This window comes from Clytia hemisphaerica, unplaced genomic scaffold (assembly GCF_902728285.1).
Source record: "Clytia hemisphaerica strain Z4C2 unplaced genomic scaffold, Clytia hemisphaerica genome assembly, whole genome shotgun sequence".
Taxonomy (NCBI): domain Eukaryota; kingdom Metazoa; phylum Cnidaria; class Hydrozoa; order Leptothecata; family Clytiidae; genus Clytia; species Clytia hemisphaerica.
In genome coordinates, this window is record NW_027103774.1 from 617,012 (window position 1) to 632,620 (window position 15,609).

Below are 15,609 nucleotides of genomic sequence, written 5' to 3' on the forward strand. Positions count from 1 at the left end.
GGGGTATGTTTGCCCAGAAAACAGCAATTTAAAAAAAATAATATTCAAAGTTAGGACAACTTTATGCCAAAATTAAGAATTCTACACCCAAATAAAAATTCAGAACTAAAAAATTTTAACTAAAATAAAATTAAAATATAACTAAGAAATAAACACAAAATTCTTTCATTAGATTAAAATAATTTCAGTTTTACAAATCTAAAAATGAGTACACTCTTTTCTTTATAAGAACGACTAAAATTTTAGTTGAGTCTCACCTGTTCTTATCGTTTGGCATATTGATCCTCGAAAACAGTAGACCGAATTTCCAGTTAACATAATCGCTTGCCTATAATCGTTTTTATACAAAAAAGAGTGTATCGATAAAATAACTCTATCCTACGATTTAAATTGTTCTGTATCGGATAAAGGAAAAATCCTTTTTTTCAACTTCATTAATTTTTCTTCACAACCAAAATTAAACTTTTTATTGAATGCGATAAATCCGATTGAAGATCGCCGTGTTTGCCATTGCACTTAATAATAATACCTCTCACCAGGGAAGTTGTTCATTTGCATGATGATAGCATATTGATTTTGGTAAACTTGCTTTTAGTGGACTCTGAAGAAAAGAAGATGACACCATGAAAAGTTATAGTCAGTCGAAGAAATATTTTGGCATTTGCCAGTGGTTACAACTTACGACACTTTGAGCTATATATTTCTATATTTTATATTTTATTTTTGGATCATCCCCAAAAACTAACAAAACTATACTAATTGTAGTTACTCAGAGCAGTTTAAAGGAAAAGTGTTTAGTATATTCCTCAACTAAGACCAGAGATTTGGAAAAAGAGGATAAGAAATGCGCTATTCATCTATTTGAAGCGAGGCTGTAGAATCTTTTGTTTCTATTGAAATGTCTGCGGCTGATCGATTGTTTTCATTCTGAACCAATCAGAGCGCTTGATTCGTTATGCGCACAAGACTAGAAGTACAAACAAAAAATGGCAGCCGTGATTGATATCGAAAGTGAAATAATTTTTTTTTTAAATCGCGGATTTTGATATTTTTTATAAGCACTTTTCACTTTGAACGCAGTGTTTCTCAAGCCTTCGTCGTTGTGCCTGAAGGGGAGAATTTCCCAGCTTTGACCAAAATATTTACCTTATAAAATGATCGAATCAATTTGATCAATTTATACATACTGTAGCTAAAAGAATTGAAATTCACATTATAAAACGAAAAATGATAAGCTTGTAAAACTAGGATAATTTTTGGTTATTTCTTGAACTAGAGTTTCTAAGAAACAATATCATGGAGGCCTCTTCAGCCGGGTAGTGATGTTGGGTATTAGAACAGATTGGAAACATGACAAAAATAGAGCTCAAAAGAAAGAAAGAAAAAAGAAGCGATGATAATTCATGATATCAATGCTAGAAGATCACAAATATCATGAAATCTTTCTTTTAAGAGCTTTAGATGAACTCGAAACAATAAAGCATAAAATAATCCAAAAACATTATTGAAAAAAATACAATAGTTATACAAAACAGCTCCATCTAGGGTTTTTCCCTCGATATAATGAAATATCTATCTAGCAAATAAAACAGTATAATAAAAGTGCATAAGAATTAAAAATTAAAAATATCCTTCTCTTAGTAGAAAACATTTATGCAACTCTTTTAATTTGTAAATGCTGCTAAAAAATGGTTTGAAATTTTTCTAAAAAAGATTAATTGGGTTTTTTTATGATTCACCTTCATTTATAACACCTGGGAAAATAAAGATGTATTGCATGAAAAAAATCAATATCACTCATGACTTTCCATTGAAATAAAATTGAGAAGACTATAAAAAAAGACTAAAACCTTCCAACTGATTTTAAATTAGTACATTGATTCAGATTGTATAACTTGAAAGCTAGACTAGAAAATTATATCATTGCTCCATAGAGGACTAAATTCAACAGATGTGTAACTCATTGCTAAAAAATTAAATACATTTACATTTGGAAAAAATATTGGAAAAATAATATCAGCCTGTGCTCAGAAAAACTTGTTACATAACAACAAGTGAAAATATGTGTTCAAGTAGAATTGTAGAATTTAAATAGAAGCACTTTTGGGGTCTCCTAGTTTGTTTACATTTGGTAATTTTGGCCCACATGTTTCCTGGCTCTGATGACTTGTTTGGACCATCTTTCCAGGCAGCCAGAGACAACCTGGATACAAAACAAACATCCAAATAAATACAGATTTGATAAAAATTCTCCAGACTGATCAAATTTACATAATACGTATATGGAAATCCACTTTTTGCAGAGAACATTTTCCAAGTATATGTCCAATTTCAAAGGATATGTAGGCGGTGCTCAACCAGGTTCAACTGTTCATATCCACGGTTGTCCAGAAAACATTTACAAAATATTAACATCCTCTGCATATATTTATTATTCCATTCTGTTTTGGTCAAAATGCAAAAATGTTGAGTCATCCTGAGTCAATCTTTACTTCATTGCACCAGTGCTTGGATGGCCAATAGCCCATACTTAACTTTCTGTGGAATGGTTTTTCTGGGTAGCGTTGTTATAAACAATAGGTATTTCATAGAGAAAATGACGATAACTAGCCCTGAAAATATATAAAATGAAAATCTACTGTAAAACTAGGGCTTTTTTGTTTTCGTATAAGCAATAATCTGCATGAATTAATTACCCTAACACAGACTGTAAAGTTCACCGATGAAATTATGTCTTGGCTGCAAAATTGTCCAAGCCTTGTGAGTCAATCCACTGACCGGTCAAAATCATGGCCCATCAATAGTCAGACTTTATAAATATCACATGTCGAGGTTATTTGAACTTTACAATGTTTTTGTTAGCCGAAACTTGAAATTTCCAACCCAAAAGTCAATGGTTTCCCTAGATAAAGCTAAAAGTACCACAGAGGAAATCAAGTATACTTACTGAATCTCAAGTCCATTACCATGGAGGAAGTTTTTCTAAGATTACACTATTTTTTTCCTCTAAAAGTTGAAAAAAACAACAAAATTATCAATCGATTTTGCCCATCTTAAATCAAAATGCCAAGAAGTTTTAGAGAGTGCCCAGGAAAACTAAGGCATAGGTGGTCACAATCAACCTTCCTACTACCCATAAAAATTATGTCTGCAACACAAAAAATTCATTCATCAGAGCAATACAAGCCAGAAAGAAATTGGTCCCAAATTTTCAAAATTTCAAGCATGCCTCATGTCCGCCATCTTTACTCCCAGAATATAGAATGATTTTCCTCGATTTTCTCAGGGGAAACCCCCAGAAGATCAAAGATTCACTCCCCAGTCTCTTTTTCACAAAGAACTCACTGGAAAGCTTTATTCAAGGACTTTTTTCTTGAACATTGGTTAACCTGTACGTAACGCCATTTTGTTTCGGCCTTCCTTCTTGCTCAACTATTCTACAGCCTTGCTTCTTCAAAGGGTGCCGAATTCAAAGGGAAAGAATAGGAAAACAGCGAGCGGCAGCGGCGTTTCTTATCCTCTTTTCCCAAATCTCTGCTAAGACCATGTTCACACGTTACTCGCTCCGGTATAATTTTACGAATCGAGTGTATGTTCATATTGGTTTCGGAACGTTTCGGAGCAAGAAAACGGAGCAGTTCCGTTCCGATGAACAAAGCGAAACCTTTTCAATCTGTTTTGCTTTGTAACGTTTTCTTTTCTGACGTTTCGAATTTTGACGTTCACACTTGTTTCGGAACCGTTTTGTTTCGGAACGATACGGAACGATACGGAACCGTAACGTCTGAACATGGTCTAAGGATAGGATTTTTTAGAAATTGTTTTATCATGACTTATGCAATACACAAGAAAATATCGAGTTTGTGGGTGGAGGGTGCTTAGTCAGTGCCCTGAAGCCAAAGAGGATAGAATTTCTTATCCACTGATTTTTTAACTTCAGTTTGATATGATCTTATCTAGTCAAGTGAATGGTTGTAATAATAGTGCGGCATGAAGAAGCTCAAGTTTCAAACCTTGAAGGCCCACAAATCATTTTCCGGACGCAAAAGCTGTTTGGTCTAGAACGAAAAATATTGGTTCAAGTGTATACTTACTTGTGCTTGAAAATATTATGTTTCTTCTTGGAAGCTATAAATAAAATTGGGATAAAGGTGTGAATATATGATGAGTGTATGGATCTCGAATTGAATGTCGAATGAAAGTCAAAATTTAGGTACAATGAATGGATAAAGACTCGTCATGACAGTAATTATCAATAACACGCAAAAACTAAGGATCTGAGTGTTTTGGTTTAAGTTGTGTTTAGAAGTTAATTGCAGGGGAGGGGAGTACAGGTTAGGGGTATGTGATGTGAGAGCCATAAGGGTACCCTTTTTCAAGTCTCCTCAAAAGGTCTCAAAAATGTCAAATCTTTCTCTCCGTTAAATGGTATTGATTTTTGATTTTTGACTCGGACATACCTGTTACCTTGCAAACGTCGAGAAACGCAGTACCCTGGGTTCATTGCAAAAAGTGTATGTGAGCATATGTAAGATCAACGCGAAGGACATCAATAGATGAAAAGTCTTTAGCATACTTTATCATGCAAGTTAAGTATCTAAAAAGTGAGGAAATTTAGAAACATGAAGATAAAATACCTTTTTCTTTCTGTTTGGTTTCAAGCATCTCTAACAACTTTTTCTGATTTTTCTTGATTTCTTCAATTTCCGCTTGTTGCCGTTCCGCTTCGACCTTTCTTTGCTCCTCCATGGTAACCAACTTCTCCATGACAACGGAAAGCTGACTCAGCACTTTATTGTTCATTTCCTCAACGTTAGATGATGTTTCAATATGTTCAAGTTCAAAAGTTTGTAATTTTTCATCCAGTTCTTTTTGATAAGTCACTGAACTTTCCTTCAGCTCGTCAACTGATTGTTGCAAGTTGTTAATGACTTCAATCATTTCTGGGTCGGTTCTAGAATGAATAGACGTTTTAGAATCTGGTTGTTTGTTCAACTCATAATCGACTGGAGATTCACATTTGCTTCTTGCTGATTCTTCAGGTCGGAAATCTGCCGAGGTGACATCAGTGCCCTCATTTTCTTTTAATTCAGGTTTTAAAGTTGTTGAATCGGTAACATCAGTTGATGTAGCCTCGCCTTCATGTTCTCCGGTTACCTTGGCAACAGCTACGTCTTCCTCGTGTTGTTGTGAATCATTATTTATCAGCTGTTCATTTAAAGTCTCTGTTTCGAAGACTTCGTTTTCGTTTGTCTCGATTTCACTTTTAGAATTTTCAATTTCATTTATGGTTACACTTTCCAAGTTAAAATTCACATCTCTTGATAAGCTGCCAGTAGAGTCCCCATTTTCACGTTCGACCATAACTTCACTCCTGTGTCTCTTAAATTTCTCGTCTGATTTCAATTCTTCAATTTTATTGATGACGTAATGATATTCTTCAGAGGGTTGGGCTCTAGCTTCATTAATGAATCCTAAAATCTTAATGACGTCATCATGCTGCATGTACAACAGCCAATCACGATCTTCCGTTTTAAAAATTGTAGCCAGGCTGTCAACTTTCTTTTGAATATCTTTAGAAGAAAGAGGTTGTTGTTTGATAAAATGTTCTGCGATCGACATATAATTCAAAACTTCTTTATAAGCTTTCAACAAATAATCAGAAAGTTCTCGGAAACTTCTACAGAGCTGGAAACCCGGTAAGGTATGTTTACCATCTAGCAACAATTCACAATCTTTAAAAGTCAATTTCTCTAAAAGTTGTCGAAATTTTCTCAATGTTTCAAGTCCACATGTTAGCCGTAGTCTATTACACCGTTCGCTAACTTCCAACTTCATTTTGGAGCCACAATAAAAACAAGTCTCACATTTTTTGCAGCATATACTTGAAGAATGGAGACAAATTTCCTTAGTTTCGTCACAATTGCGACAGGGGTGTTGATTACATTTAGCCCCTGGATGACAAGAATCATCCTTACATTCTTTCTTATCACATTTTTTACATTTGTGGTTACAGGCTAAACAACACTGTTGATGTAAAGCTTGTTTACAAGATTTTAGCCTGCGTCTGTGTTGTAATTTCTCCTGAAATGTTGGAAAACCTTTCAAGTTTTTCATTGAGTCATACAAAAATAAAGTGTCCAGAATTTTCAAATTGATCTCGTCTCGTAATACCATTTCTCCTTCATCATTGGTATCGTAAATACGATTTTTAATGAAACCGTATTCCAGCGTTTCGAGTTGATTCAAATCTTTACATTTCTTCAAGATAGTACTGAAAGCTTGTGTTGCATGTCGATTCTCCCCGCCATCTTTATTTTCGAGGCAAAACATAGCAAACAACTCGCCAACTGTATTTTGTAACTCGCCTTGAATGGCAGCAAGTGTGATATACAATTCGTTTGCATTCATTATTGTTCCAGATCTATAAAAAAAGGACATTATAGGACAATAATATGGTAGACGCTCTCCATAGGTCGAACCTCTGTAACTAGAATCTATCTATAATATATCTATCAGCCTTTAAAAGTGTGGTTTTAACTCTGACAAATTTGTGAACTCTGTCAAGGACGAGTAACAGAGAGCAAATTAAGCGTGCGGAGTCTCCACATTTCGAAGATGAGGAACGCAATAAGGTTTGAGTTAAAAAAATCTCGAGATATCGAGTGAGGTTTTGTTAATTGAAGGAACTAGAAAGCTTGTTCTCTATAAGAAGGCATTTGAGTTATAGTGGTTTAAGTTAAAGAGTTTCCACGCTATATTCTAAAAAGATTGAGTTATTTACACCATTAAGGTTTTCAATAAACCCAATAATCCTAGCGTCACAAGAAAACTGGGTTTAATTAAGCCAGAGTCAAATGACTGCAAAATATCAGTATTTGGGTGAGTACACAAATTCAATAACTTCACACATTTGACGATCCTGGCAAACTCGAATCCAATCCCTTTACAGGGATCTTTTAGAAAGGGTTGATAGGATGTATCAGAGATGGCTACCTTATTCCCTATGATGGATCGAGAGGATGGATATTGAAAAGTTAAGCCTCTCTCTCTACCACACCCTCTTCTCACAGACCCACTGCCAACCCTCCCCACTGGAAAAATTGGCCAAAATATCGTTCCCGGTGGAAAATTATACCCCCATTTTCGTCCCCACTTTACCATCCATACTGAATTTTTCTGACTTTAAAACAAAAGAATTTGAATCCCTGGTCATAAAAGTTAAGGGAATATCGATCCCCATCGAGTTTCAGTTCGCTATTTATACCCCTACAGACCACTGGGTCTGTGAGAAGAGGGCGGTGTTATCTACTTCAAAAACAAAAAGTAAAATTGAAAAATCAAAACTCTACATCCAAAAGAACATATAAATCTCTATTTGTGAATTTCTACCTGCCCTACCTTGGCTTACGCTTTCAAAATATCAAAAATTTAATATTGCTTTGACGTATATGACCATACGAGAAAAACAAATTTAGGTATTTCAAATGTCAAGTTCTATTTATTTCCTATGATTATAAGACCAATGACGTTAAAACAAACAAGATATATCGTGTTAAAGCATAAATATTTTTATTGGCGAGTGGACTCTCACATCTTATAGCACCCTTCTAACAACTATCAGAGTTTTCTTTGAGATATGTCTCGAATTACTAAAGTAAAGTACCTCTACAGGTCATTTTACATCTAACACCAATTTTAAAATCTGTTCATAGGAGGGTGCTCATCTTGGGGGAGACGGGAAAGTACATACCACTAGAAATTGAAGAATGGTCAATCTTTAAGTTTTGACAACATTTAAGCCAATTTGGTTAATTTTTTGGGCTGTTTATTGCTTTTTTTTCGGAGAAAACTTTCATACACCCCTTCTTACAGACCTGGTTGGGCTAAGATACTGCAGCCATTTTAGTCCCCGTTGAAAATTATTTACAATCATGGTCGTAATATTTGAGAAAAAAAGGGAAATTCCCACGAAATCTTATAACCACAATCGGTTTGGAAGCGCTCTAACTTAGGTTGGAAGGGTAGAGTTTTAACTCTGATTTTTAACATGAGACTTAAAACTTAGGACCTTAGGATCTGAGGATTCAAAAAATCAAAAAGGGTCCAATAAGGCTCATAATATAGCCTGGAAGTCTATAAACCCGAGCCAAATTGAAATATCCGATTAAATTTAAGAAATGGCCCAAAATCGACTTTTTCGCCCGAATTCCAAATTTCGAAAAACAAGGAAATAAGCTAAATTCTTAATAGGCTTTCACCATCATTGTAATAAAGAAATTCTGGCTGCAAACTATTATGCTATTTATTCCACGGAACTCAAATCCTCATCGACTTTCAGTGTATAAAGCAACTAACCCAACTGGTTGAAAAAGTTCTACTGGGTCTGTGAGAAGGGGGTTTCTTCATAGAGTAAAGTGACTAAGAGATTATCTAAAGTTTCCAAAAGAAAGTTAAAAATAGGTCCTCTACCCCATAGCCATATTTAAATACCCCACTGGAAAATTAGGCAAAAATTTTGTCCCCGGTAAAAAGATACCCTGAAATTTCAGCCCCACTAGGAAAATGACTTTGATTTCATCACAAAGTTTAAAAATTGCACTCCAAACCTATCCCTCACCGGGTTTTTCTAGCCTTGGAACAATAGAATTTCTATCCCCAGTGGGATTTGAAAATTAGTTCTTATCCCCACTGAGGTAAAAAGTTCCACCGGGGCTGTAAAACAGGGGTGTATTTAACAATCCTCTAAGAGAAGTTTAAATATTCAATCTATATTCTCTTCCATTGTCTTTCACCACCTACCTCAATAATGTCTTCATATCCAATTTCAAGAAATCCATGATGGTTGTTTACGTTATTGTCTATCGTTTTGTAAATTCTCCAAATAACCAAAGTAAGTACCACTTAGTATGTCTCCTTGATAAAATATCAGTTTGGGATCAGCAATAACACGAAAAAAATTCTGCTAACACCAAACATATCATTTCTCAAGTTCCTCTAAAATGCCATAATGACTTCTCAATGTCTCATACTAAAGGTCAATGAAACCCCTTTCTGCGTGGTTTAGTAGTATTGTTTAGAATTATTCTATAAAATAATCAAAAATGAAAATAATTTTATCCGATCATATCAATCAAAATTTTATAACGGTAGTTTATTTTCATCATTCAAGCATTTATATTAATATCTCGTTTGATATTCTCTTTTTAAATTTTGAATCAAAAACCATCATTTAAAAAAAGATGAATCTTTCAAAAATTTAAAAAAATCGATGACGTCACAATTATACTGAGTTGAGAAATATCTAAATCAATGAAAATAGCGGTGATACTTAGATATAGAATGGGATATCAATTAATTCAATGTAGGATGCATTATTTATATCAAACTATAAAAACGGCTCTCATAAAGGTTTTTATGTGAATTTATAGCAGCGTGGTACTAAAATGAGGAAGTAGGCTCGCAAGCACATTCAACAAAGGCTAAAAACTGCTTGACATGATGAGCTGATTTCATCCTATATTTGACGCATAAAGACACGTTATCTTAAGGGTTGCAAAAATCATAATAACTTAAATCAGTCTCTCCGAGGGTCGGAAAGATCGAAGAAAATTTTTCAAAAATGTCTCTCTAAGGGTTGCCTTCTCAGCAAAAATCTGTCTCTCTAAGGGTCGGTTTTTGAAGGTCCCATCCGCACATACCCCTCATCAGCCAACGCATAGTATCCCACAGGCCAATACACTGTTCCTTGACAAGCCTAGCCATAGCCATAAATAAATATCCACGAAAAGCATCATTCTTGATAGAAGAAGTTTGTTTGTATAAATCAGATTTTACTTCTTAAACCATCATTAACAATGACAAAACCACGATTTTGAATCTTCGTCACGCATATTGTCATAGCATTTTCCGTCAGCATCATCAGAAAACAAATCATTAAGAAAATTCCATTGAAATTATACCTCATCTGTTTGCTAATTGGAACTTTTCCCATTTATTGCTTAGTGACGGTCATCAAATATTTTGAGGGTCGTCGTATCACAGAACATATATTGAATTGCTAACGTCCTATTTACTATTTTTAAAAAGGTCAATGTTAGTTAATCTAATAGGCTACATACACTACACAATATATTATCAGGAAATTGATGATATATTGCTGAGTGCCGGCAAAATATTGAAAAGGTGTCCGCAATATATTGTCTGCTTGATTTGCAATTTTCCAACAATATAGGGGGATTGTTTACAGCAAGAAAGTTCCTATTCATAATAGAGCTCCTGTTTTTTACTTCGTACATTACGGTCCGAAAACGATATTGTGAATTATCGGCGATCCAAAAAATATCTGCAATCTGATTGGTTAAAAAGAGTACAATATATCTTGTATTTTACATGTACAAAATATAAACTGACGAAAAGATGTTGTTGCATTGTAGCGGTAGCAGCAATCTAACGTCACTTTGCTACAAAACTGCCCTGCGCTTTTTTCCAACACAAAAAAAGTATTTTTTTGGGTCACCGATAAACCAGTTATCAGACATTTGCTCGTATACAATATGGAAATATTTCACTCCTTCCGGATTTTTCGTATATTTTCGGAATGTGTACAGAAAAATCTCGGAACTCGTAAAATATTTCTCATATTGTACTCGCAACTTTCCGATAACTATTACATATTGCTCGTCGATATATTGCGTAGTCTAAGTAACCCTTAACCCTAAAATTAGTAATTAATTGATCTAACCCTAAAATCTAGGGCAGAATCTATGGCAGAATCTAGCAGAATATAACCCTATTTCAAAGGCCTTATGAGGATTGCTCCTTAATGGAGATTTAAAAAAAAACTTGCCAAAAAAATTTCCCTTGGCTACCCACCGTGGAAAAATGTCCCAATATCTTCCAAGCAAAGTAAGGGAGTCATTATCCTCATCCATCGGTTTTTCATTTTCCCTTTGCATTTAACTTGTTTACTTTATCCCCAATTGGGCAGGATCACTGAGACGAGTGTTCAAATTCCAAAAGAAATCTAGACCTATTATTACCTTACTTACTACACCTTCTTCTCAAAGACCCAGTAGGATTTTTACAACCAGTGGGATAAGAATAACAGACTGAAACTCGATGGGGACTGATTTTATAATATTTTTCATGACTGAAAATTTCAATTCTTTTATATCTAAGTCAAAAAATTCAGTAGGGATGGAAAAAATAGTAAATATTTTGCAGTGAGATTTGGCTTATTTGATTATTCTTAGTGGGGATACAAATTGGAAGATAATTTTCCACCGGGGTTGATATTTTGGCCAATTTTTTCAGTGGGAAGGGGTCCCAGTGGGCCTGTGAGAAGGTTTGTATTACATCCTAAATCAAGCAAATCATCAGAGGACTCAGATCACCTTTTTATCAAAATGTAGCATCATTATTAAATTGCTGAACTAAAGCTGAACTGAAACTATTTTAACTCTAACTGCAATCTCAAACTACATAGAAGGACCTTCCAAAAAATTTTCTTCTCCGTTCTCAGCTGGCTCACGACGTTGTTTCAACGTTTATCTAACGTTCACAACGTCCATATAACGTTAGATGAACGTTGAAACAACGTTGTGTGCCAGCTGGGCTGTCCTTATTCTAGACTTAATGTTTAACCTGATAAAGTGATGACATCGGACAGAAAAAAAACATCCCATTCAAAATTGACACAAAGTAGCCGAATGTGTATTTAAAGACATTTTCTTGATGTAAATCTGTTGCATAAGTAGATACTTAATTTGACTTAGCGTTTATAGATATGAAAGTTTTTTTTATCCATAGAAGCAACAAAACTGATAAGAAACCGCACGAGGGACAGACAGAAAATAAATGAAAATAGTGCTTTTACCCCCTGTTTGTTACGTGCAAAATTGAAAGTTCAAACCTTTACCTTACGATTCAATACCTTATTTTGTGTCTTAGAATGTATACTATCCGGGGGAGGGGTACTAGGGCAAAATGGGTTACGGGTATCTGTGTCAGGGTATCTTTTTTAGTCTCCACGAGTACCAGGTAGGGTCGCAAATCAGACCAAAGCACCAAATCAGAAAAATTAGTCCCCCGTAGGAAGCCTTTTTTGGAAAATTTGGAATAAAAGTAGAAAATTTGAGAAAATTTTGGAATTTCAGTCCCATTCAGGGACACTTTTTTCGCAAATTTTTGCAACATTTTTGAAAAAACGAGTCACACGTAGGGTCCATTTTTCAAAATCTCACCGGAACACCCCCGTCAGTCGGCAAGGGTAGTACCCCGGATGTACTATTTACCAGGGTTCACTATAAATAAAATTATTCTGGCATAGATTTATTTGAAAAATGCCAAACGAAGGTCGAAGGTTTGCAAGAAATGAACTGCGAAGTTTTATTGTCGACAACTAAAATTCCACCATGCACTCAATGAACAAGTAAGACAGGGTTGGGGCATTTAGTTTCTGATACTTTGTAAAAGTAACGCTCAAATAATTGGTATAAAATATCATCAAATAGTTCCGGACTATAAAGCTTTCTTACAAAATCCGTGCTAAAATTTCCTGAACAATTATACACCCCGTTCTCACAGACCCATTCTTCCCACTGGAAAAATTGGCCAAAATATCGTCCTCAGACGAAAAGTATACTCTAATTTTTGTCACCGCTGAAAATAATAACATAAGCAAATCGTTATATGGATAGATATGATATGAGCCCTCCGAATGCATTCGGAATGGGTCCTACCCACGAAGGAGTAGGAATCACGGCGCTAACAGACACTGCAACTTGACAGACGCGAGCTGCCAAGTCATGGCGTATATACCATGACACTCGAACGACACTGGGAGAGCGATGCTCACGCGAGGCGGAACCTTATGAGTGCCACGGCACGTCACAATGTCTGTCTAATCTACACACACTCTTGTATCAGAGTAATGGTACCCAATCCCCCTCACATGGCATGGGTTGACCCGGGCGAAGCTAAATTCACTTGCCAAGTGAATCGTAGAGACACGGTGGATATCGATCTCGGGCCTCCCAGGCGGGTGTCAAGGATGATAACCACTATACCACTACGCCTTTTAACATAAGCAAATCCTCACTGCAAAATATTGTTTTCTTTTTTCCATCCCCACTGAATTTTCTGGCCCTAAAAACAATGGAATTCGAATCCCCAGCCATAAAATAGATGGGATAATCAATCCCCATTAAGTTTTGGTCCGTTATCTTTACCACCACTATCTGAAAAAATACCACCGAGTCTGTGAGAAGGGGGTGTAATTGCATTACAAGAAATCTGTTAGCAATATTTTCAAATTTTTGATCATCATCCAAGAATATCATCTCTTCCCACAATATATGTTTACAAACTAAAAGAATTTTTTTACATTATATCATCAAGCTTAAAAGATAGAACTGTGAACTCTTCCCTGTAGGAGGGGATAAAAAATCATGAAAACGTTTTCATTCAAAAGCCTCTCTTTTACATTTGACTTATCAAGTAAAAATGGCAAAAGTTTTTCGATATCTCCGAGACAAACTGAAGGAAATTTTAAAATGACATTGGGCTATTCCAGAAAAGAATTGTACCCCTTCTGTTGACCAACATGGATTTTTTTTCAATTTTTTCAGGACCCACTTTGATTTTTTTCCTCATTTTTTTTGGAACACCCTGGATTTTCAACCTCGTTTTACTGAACTTCATGGAACAAATACCACTTTTTGGCCCAGCGCTAGCGAGTGGGCCTTTAAAGAGAGTGTCACTATTTTTTTTTCCGTGTTTCCTTCTGTGTGTCCGTTTTGGTAGAAACGGCGCTTTATACCAGTAACACACTTTTTGCCGTCTAGAGAGGGAAAAGCTTGCGAAAGTCGGGTACTGGCTAAAAAAGATATATTTTCTGATTTCGCGCTCCTTAAACAACAAACGTTTTCAAAACAAAACAGATACAAGATGGCGGTTGAAGCGAGGAGATTGATTTCATGTGTTGATTCTTACTTTCTTGAACATTTTCTTTGCTTTAGTGGTCAAGAGACTTTCAAACCAAAGAAACTTTGTAGTGATTTTTCTTTGTAAACTTTTTCAACATTCTGTCATATGTTATAGTTTTCATAAAGCTTTCTGAGTGAAAATTCTATACCTTAAATCACTTTCACTTTTAGTTTCTTGTTTTCAAAAAGACTTGATTCTGGACCTTGCTGATGAACACTAAAATGGAGTTCATGTGTAAATTATAGCAAGATTGGAACTTTTTCAATGATACTACGTGTGAAAATGGTTATTTCTAGATCTGTCTCGTTTAACGAATTGGTGGCTTGATTTTTCAAACTCAACACGGAATTATTTCAAATACCGATTAAATGGAATATGGCAATGGAGACTAAAATGCAGCTCATGTGTAAATTTGAACAAGATTGGAACTTTTTCCATGATGCTACGTGTGAAAATGGTTATATATTTCTAGATCTGTCTCGTTTAACGAATTGGTGGCTTGATTTTTCAAACTCGACACGGAATTATTTCAAATACCGATTAAATGGAATATGGCAATGGAGACTAAGATGCAGCTCATGTGTAAATTTGAACAAGATTGGAACTTTGTCCATGATGCTACGTGTGAAAATGGTTATATATTTCTAGATCTGTCTCGTTCAACAAATTGGTGGTTTGATTTTTCAAACTCGACACAGAATTATTTCAAATACCAATTAAATGGAATATGGCAATGGAGACTAAACTGCAGCTCATGTGTAAATTTGAACAAGATTGAAAATGGTTATATATTTCTAGATCTGTCTCGTTCAACGAATTGGTGGCTTGATTTTTCAAACTCGACACAGAATTATTTCAAATACCGATTAAATGGAATATGGCAATGGAGACTAAACTGCAGCTCATGTGTAAATTTGAACAAGATTGGAACTTTTTCGATGATGCTACATGTGAATATGGTTATTTCTGGATCTGTTGTGTTTTACGAATTTGCGGCTTGATTTTTCAAACTCGACACAGAATTATTATAAATACTAATTTTAAATGGAATATGGACATGGTAAATGTAGACTAAAATGCAGCTCATGTGTAAATTTGAACAAGATTAGAACTTTTTTCATGCAATGATGTTGTTTCTTATGGAAGTTGAATTTAATGATATTTTGAATTTGTTGTTTGTTTACCTTCGGGTAGAAAGTTTCGAGCTTTCAACATTCAATTTATTTTTGATTGACTACTGTACATTATGTTTCGTTTATTTTTTCACTTCCCTGTTCTAAGAAATGAAGAAAGGGAGAATTATCCTTGTCGACTTATTTTTCATTTTATTTTGCTCGACGCAGTAAAATTTTAAATCCTTTGGACATCCCTTTCCTGAAATCTTGTTAAACATTTTTTGGAATTTTTGGATATCTCGAAATTCGCGAAAATCGCGTAAATTTCGCTTTTGCTGGGCCTTCACGCCTAACGGGCTTCTTGTCTTCTTTACTTGTGAAATTCGAGTGACAGCGAATTTGTTTGTGCTATTTGAATTTACTAAACAAACTTATTAATATTATGTTTTTTTATACACCAAATTCAAAATATCCATACCGGGATCGGCTCAGGACGAAAGTATTT

General features: G+C 35.0%; 1 protein-coding gene across 2 annotated transcripts; it reads right to left on the reverse strand.

Moving 5' to 3' along the window:
• Nucleotides 1-79: 79 nt before the first annotated feature.
• Nucleotides 80-9,155, reverse strand: LOC136806136 (putative leucine-rich repeat-containing protein DDB_G0290503). 2 transcript variants are annotated; one of them, XM_067062703.1, is made up of 4 exons: nt 8,803-9,154; nt 4,638-6,424; nt 4,095-4,128; nt 80-601 (listed from the first exon to the last, which is right to left on the reverse strand). In XM_067062703.1, exons 1-4 carry the CDS (start codon nt 8,838-8,840, stop codon nt 592-594), a joined length of 1,869 nt encoding a protein of 622 aa, XP_066918804.1. In that variant the 5' UTR covers nt 8,841-9,154; the 3' UTR covers nt 80-591. The 2 variants fall into 2 exon arrangements, with proteins under 2 accessions (XP_066918804.1, XP_066918803.1); XM_067062702.1 differs by lacking the exon at nt 4,095-4,128 and having other exon boundaries at nt 8,803-9,155.
• Between the last annotated feature and the right edge of the window lie 6,454 nt (nt 9,156-15,609).